The 6,693-nt window shown below is 38.2% G+C and overlaps 1 protein-coding gene across 1 annotated transcript in view; it reads right to left on the bottom strand.

Moving 5' to 3' along the window:
- Positions 1 to 6,693, bottom strand: part of LOC107692080 (MKL/myocardin-like protein 2) — a 24,726-nt gene that overhangs the window by 10,101 nt on the left and 7,932 nt on the right. The window contains exons 2-8 of the mRNA XM_016490984.1: positions 5,912 to 5,977; positions 4,399 to 4,454; positions 4,057 to 4,132; positions 2,452 to 2,613; positions 1,951 to 2,351; positions 1,609 to 1,859; positions 929 to 1,097 (exon numbers count right to left, since the gene is read on the bottom strand). Of these exons, the coding sequence (XP_016346470.1) occupies positions 929 to 1,097; positions 1,609 to 1,859; positions 1,951 to 2,351; positions 2,452 to 2,613; positions 4,057 to 4,132; positions 4,399 to 4,454; positions 5,912 to 5,977 (1,181 nt within the window). The remainder of the gene's footprint in view (positions 1 to 928; positions 1,098 to 1,608; positions 1,860 to 1,950; positions 2,352 to 2,451; positions 2,614 to 4,056; positions 4,133 to 4,398; positions 4,455 to 5,911; positions 5,978 to 6,693) is intronic.

Here is a 6,693-nt window from a genome sequence, read left to right as displayed (position 1 = left end):
TGGTTGGCCTGGCCGTGCGTCACTCAGAAAACAACAGGCCAATCAGAAGAGAGGCTCATGAATATTAATTCGACAGGCCAAAATTGACCTGTTCTCAGCAGAGCTCCTGAGAAAGCTGTAAAAATATATTGAGATGGTTTTTGGTACTTATACCGCAAATATATATTCTTAAGGACATCAAAACCTCAAATAAAACTCCAGAAAGATGTAAAATATGGGACCTTTAAACGTTGTTTATCTTATTTGTATTTACTATACACTACCGTTCAAAAGTTTGGGGTTGGAAATTGGAATTTTTTTTATTCATCCAGATACCAGTTGCATAAACATAGACACTATGTTAAAACACTATGTCTTACAAACTAGTTTGACCAACTAACAGTTAGCCAAGGGGTAATCAGTCTTATTTTTTGGATTCACATTAGACCACTCTACATTTTTGTAACTGACTTTAAAAAGTTATGACCAGTCTTGAAGAAAAGAAATTAGATGACTAGTCTAAACAGTTTATGCAACCCGCCCCAGGATGTATTAAATTGACCAAAAGTGACAAAGATATATATAATGTTAAAGATTTCCATTTTTAAATATATGCTTATATTCTGTTGAACGTTCCATTTATCAAAGAATCCTGAAAAGAATGTATCATGATTTGCACAAAATTAAGATGTTTTCTGTTTCCAACACTGATAATAATAAGAAATGTTTAGTGAGCACCGAGTCATATTATTTGGGATCATGTGGTACTGAAGACTGGAGTACAATGAAAATTCAGCTTTGCCATCACAGGATGTAAAATGTAATTTATTGTGTAATTATAAATATTACTGTTTTATTGTATTTTTAAATAAATGCAGCCTTGATGAAAATAAGAGACTTCTTTCTTTTCTTTTCTTTTTTTTTGTGGAAAATAAGAATCTATCAGTACCTTCATCTCCTCCAGATTGGCAGGTAGTGTGCCTGCCTTGCGGTTGGAAAGGGTGCTGTTGGGCCGCACAGGTGTTGCTGTGGGCAGAGACACCACAATTGAGGCAGGAAGGCTGCTCGTGCTGCTGATAGCCACTGTGGCACTGCTGTTTTGGCCTTCTATCACAGGCCTGGTGAGTAGGGAACCAAATGGGAATAAAGGGGAGAAACAATACTTAACATCACAGAAGGAACAATTTGTTCTGCTCACCCTTGTTCTCAATAAATAAACACCATTGAACAATGCTGAGGCAGAAAACAAATGACAGTTAAAATAAATCTTCCACAAGAGATGGAAAAGGAAGCAGAGTAATAACCTCATCGACTTCCTGCCATTAATGAAAATCACTAAACAGGATGTGTTATTGGACAATAGGTAATGGTCCTGATGGCCACTGGCAACAATAATAGTGTTTTAAGACATTTTCCACCAAAAACCATTCATATGCAGCCAACTAATGGTTGACAAAATACGGCTAGCTTCAAAAGCAAAAGATGACCTTTGCCAAATTAGCCAAGACCAGTGCCAAATGGTTTGCATCCACTGAACTCAATGATAGGATTGGTAAAGCAGTACATACTGAAAACAACAGGGCCTGATACACAAATAACAAACACACAAATCCGGATCTCCTTGCTTACTTGAGAGGTGCAGGAAGGATGGTCTGGTAGTTGTAGTGCTGCTGTTGCTGTTGGCTCAGGATCTGTAGCTGCAAAAATAGCTGCTGCTGTTGTAGTAAACGAGCATATGAGGAGTCCATTGGGGCTTGGTTGGGTTCTTGTTTCTGGTCTGGTGGAATGTATTGATGATATTTTAACTTTTTCACACGTGGCTTGGCCTCCTTACTCTTCTTGCTGCGGCTCTTGTCCCCAGGTAACTTGGGCTGACTTTGCTGTGAATTGAACTGAGATTTCCCATTATGCATTACATTTAAATTAAGAGGATTTCATAAATTTTTGTTGTTTCTTCAGTTCTTTACTGACCTTTACAAGGGTGGGCCCAGACTTCACAGGGGGCAAGGTGACTAGCTGTGGTATGGGTGGTGGAGGGCTAACTGATTGCTCATTAGTAGAAAAAGGCATGAGGAAATCTGTTGAAGGGGTGGTCACTGCAGGAAAGTGCTGTGAAAAACTTGAATGACTAAATTCTGTTTTTTTGGCAACATGAGCTCTTAGTGTTTTGTCCCTGAAGTGAAAAGGAGGTGGCAGGACTACCTGTAACAGGTTATTAGGCAATGGTGAGGACTCTTCAATGGCCCGCACCTCCCCTGGTGAGGCTGCAGAACCCTGGGACTCCTGACTAGCTGGCTGCTCGGGTGAAAACGCATCTCCACTGTCCTCATCTGCCAGTTCCTCTAGAGTTCTAGGGTACTGCATCTGACCATCTACCCAGTTAACACAAAGGACAATATATCAAACTTTCAAGTCAATATATGTTCCACATGCATGTTTATTTAATACATTAATAATAGTTTGCATTTTCACCAATGATGGCCTCCTTGACGCTGGAGTCCACAGGCAGGATGTTCTTCTCCACCAGCTCCATGGGGCCGGGGCGTTGAGCGATCTTCTCATTTAGGTCATCAGCCAATCGAGCTCTCTTCAATCTCAGCTGAGTGGCCTGCAGAGAAGGCACCGCCACCGTCTCTGCCAACCCACCAAAAACCAGTGACAATCAGAACAGCAGTCATTTAAACCCACACCCCTCCTCAACCACCAAAACAATCACACAGTGGACAACTCAATCACAGAAGTAAATAATGGACAAGTACAGCATCTGGATGACTCTTTTGAGCATGTATTCTTCTTGCTTTTAATTAAGCTGTTCTGACTGGTTTAGCTGCTGCTGAACTAACTAACTTGAAGGCATAGTTTGGTAAAATTCATATTTTTATAATGTACCAAGTTAAGTCCACCTGTATCAGTGTTTTAGTGCTACTGAATGTATGTCTCTGCAGCTGAATCTTCAGCATCATGGCAAAATAAATCATGTTTTACCACATTTATGAATATAAGTTTGCAGTCTTTATTGAATCTGAAGTCATAAAAAGACTGTGTGCAGCAAAATAATGCCAAGAAATTCTATTAAAGGGTTAGTTCAACCAGAAATGTGAATTGTCATCAATTACTCATCCATGAGACTTTTGTTTTTCCTTCGAAACAATAATGAAGACATAATTAAAACCTGAAGGATTTCTGTACCTCTACTGAAAGTCCATTCCACCAAAAATTTGACACATCAAAAAAAGTTAATAGAAATTCATATGAATCAAGCTGTTTCACATATGAACACTGATCATCATACACACATCAGCATACACTGCACATCAGATATGGTCATCATATGTTCAACCATACTTGCTTTATATGCTAAAACAAGTTATTTTGGAAACTCAAAAACACAAACCTGACTGGTTTTCAAGTGACATGGTGCTTCCATTCACCATGTGTGTTGTGCTTTATGTATATGTGTGTTGATCAATGTTTGGTTCATCATGTAAAGTGATCATATCTCTTCAGAAGACTTGGAATAATCTGCTCATTTCATATGGATTACTTTGATGATGTCTGTTATTTTCTGATCTTCTGATGGGTCAAAGTTTTGATGAAATGGACTTTCAATGGATGGACAGAAATCTGTCTGGTTTCATTAAAAAATATCTTAATATTTGGGTGAACTAACATGTTTATGTTGTCCTTACAGGCAAACATAGCACGAACAGTGTAGTCTGATTCCCAGACAAATGGCTCTCACGTGTCAATTTTTTAAAATTAATAGTTAGTTACTGGTTTGAAACACTGCTCTGTATATTATATAAAACAGCATTAGCAGAGGGAAAATGTATTTACATATAAGAACAATGGATCAGAAATTACTCCCAAATGATTCAGAATGAACTCAAAATCAAACTGAATCAATAGTTTTGTATTTGAAATCGAATCAGAAAATCTGTATTGATGGCCAGGCCAGCTCTACTAACAAGTTTTGAGAGCTACAGCTACAGCTTTGTTTAGAAACAGTAGATTCAAAAAAACTTTTCCCAGGAGGCAGATTAGCTGCCATTACATGTATTGTGAATGGAGGATTACCTTGTAAGATGTGCATGCGGACCAACTCGGCCCTTTCTGGGCGGCTGCGTATTTTGTGCTTTAGGAAATTTTCGGTCTACAGAGAGAAAGGATACAGAGTTTTAGAAAACGGAATCCCTCTGTAATTCAGGGATCAGAAAGTAACCATTATTATGATCTCCTCTGTGCTTTGCAAATAACAAACACATTTACAGAAGGCTTAAGCTATTAAATCAACTGAGAGGTTCACATGTGTCCCATTACAGAGAGCTGGGCAACCCTGAAGAGATTTCAAGGAGGATCAGAGAGCCCAGATGGCTGAGGCAATTGGAGGAGGTCTGGGGCCTGGTGCCCTGCTCTTACCCTGGCTCTCTCAAGGCTGCGGATTTGTTCATGGAACGCTGCAGGGCTCTTCAGGGCTGTAAAGACACACACACACACACACACACACACACACACACACAAAAGCAGAGCATCAGTCTCATGAGGACACAAATTCATCACCCACACTTCAAACACACTCGGCTTTTTCATCTCCTGCAGTCTTTCTAAATGCTGTAGCGCCTGGTCTCACATATTACTCAGAGAGGAGATGGTGGGCCCACACAGAGATCAGTACACAGACTACATGGTACCCTTCAGGACCAGACAGCTACCTCTTAATTCCAGCAGAATCTATGCCTGATATTACACTGAGCTATGAGACAGCATGCAGTGTAATCCCATCAATCAGATCAGAGATGGCCAGAGGAAAAAAACAATGTACGTTTATGTAAGTGTGACAGATCTCACACACTGCTTGGTGACTTGGTTGAACGGAAAAGTGGTTATGAGCAATAACAGAATGAGCAATGGTGAGGAGAGAGGTGAGCGTTTTGGGAAAAAATACCACGTGCATTGGTCACCTTATGCCTGGTTGTGAACTATGCTGATGAGTGAGATTAAACAACTGATTCAAAAGCAGATGTGGTAAAGAAACCACAGCACCAACTGATTTCTTTTCTTAAACGCACATTAAAACAGCAAGGTATTTACATAAGGCAGCCTTAAGTGAGGGTTCGTTTTGTTTAGGGACATCAAAAATTAACACAAAGGATGTTACACTACCATTCAAAGGTTTGGGGTTGGTAAATGTTTTTTGTTTTGAGAGAAGTTTCTTATGCTCACCAAGTAGCATTTATTCGATTAAAAAATACAGCAAAAACAATAATAATGTGAAAAATTATTAGAATTTAAAATAATTGTTTTATTTTAAAGATTCAATTTTTAGTATATTTTAAAATCTAATTTATTCCTGAGGAAATCTTTTTTTTTTTTTTTTGTGGAAACCGTAATACATTATTCTCAGGGCTCTTTGATGAATGTTCAAAAGAACAGCATTTATTTGACATAGAAATTGCTTGTAACATTATAAATGTAATTACTTCTTAATGAAAAAATCTTAATGAAACCCAAAGTTTTGAACTGTAGCACATGTTGATTGGGAGCAAGATGTCACTTTAAATAATTTTAAATAATGTGAAATAACTTTTCACATTTACACAGAGGAATTATTATTCATTAAGTATGAGTTAGATATTCGTATAAAGTCCTGTTAAGTCAACATAACATTTATTGCACATTTCTGGTCTTGTGCATGATTTATTGGTTAGCTATTAAAAAAAAATAAATAAAAATGTCTTTGTAATTTTATTAAGATTTTGGAACTAGTATACTTTTCAGTCTCTCTTACTTTTTAACCCCTTCCCATTCAGTCGGCAAAATTGGCATTTCAGGACTAGACATTTTTACGTGTTTAGTTAACATTAGCAGTTTTCATCCTCTTCCTCCTATGCTGGTGCACACAGCAGTATTAGATGGCAGACGCTGTACTCACGTGGCATGATGCCCTGATCAACGAGCTGCTCGCGGGTGCGTCTCTGCTGTAGCCTCAGCTGGAGAACTGGTGGAGAGAAGCAGAAGCAGCGTTATGTTCTTGACCCAACCTCTAGATCAGACTTGTCAACATTACACACAGAATGGAACTTTTCCACCTGATTAACACACCTACACATTAGGGGTGGGAATTACCAGAGGCCTCACGATACGATATTATCACGATACTTGTGTCACGATACAATATTATTGCGATTTTAAATATATTGCGATATTCTGCGATACATTGCAATTTATTACCTTTTTCCAACTTCAAATTATGTCCCCAAAGGAAAACTTGACAACATCTGTTTCAACTAAAAAGAAACATTTCTCAGTTTGTTTATCTCACTTCAGTTTTATTGTTGCAGTTCAAAATGGGATTGTCAAGCAGACAAACTGACCAACACTTTCATGAAAACCTGTCATAAACTATTTGTATTACAGTCTAATCTAGTCCACCTTAATTAAATGTAAACAGGTATGCACTGCTGTGCTACTACAGGTATTTTGAACAGTGCAACTTGAAATTGTACTAAAAAGTTGTGCAGACCCTTCAGCAATTGGGGCATTTGAAAGTTAAATTTAAATTACTGTTAAATTTAAATTAAATTAAACAAAACATGTAGTCTTACATCTAGGGATGCACCGAAATGAAAATTCTGGGCCGAAACGGAAACCGAAAATTCTGGATGCACTTGGCCGAAAACCGAAACCGAAAATGCTTTGTAATGATTATTTATT

This window comes from Sinocyclocheilus anshuiensis, unplaced genomic scaffold, assembly GCF_001515605.1.
Source record: "Sinocyclocheilus anshuiensis isolate Anshui unplaced genomic scaffold, SAMN03320099.WGS_v1.1 scaffold726, whole genome shotgun sequence".
In the NCBI taxonomy this organism is placed as follows: Eukaryota; Metazoa; Chordata; class Actinopteri; order Cypriniformes; family Cyprinidae; genus Sinocyclocheilus; species Sinocyclocheilus anshuiensis.
The sequence above is the reverse complement of the archived record's forward strand: the minus strand, read 5'-3'. Positions and strand labels throughout refer to the sequence as shown.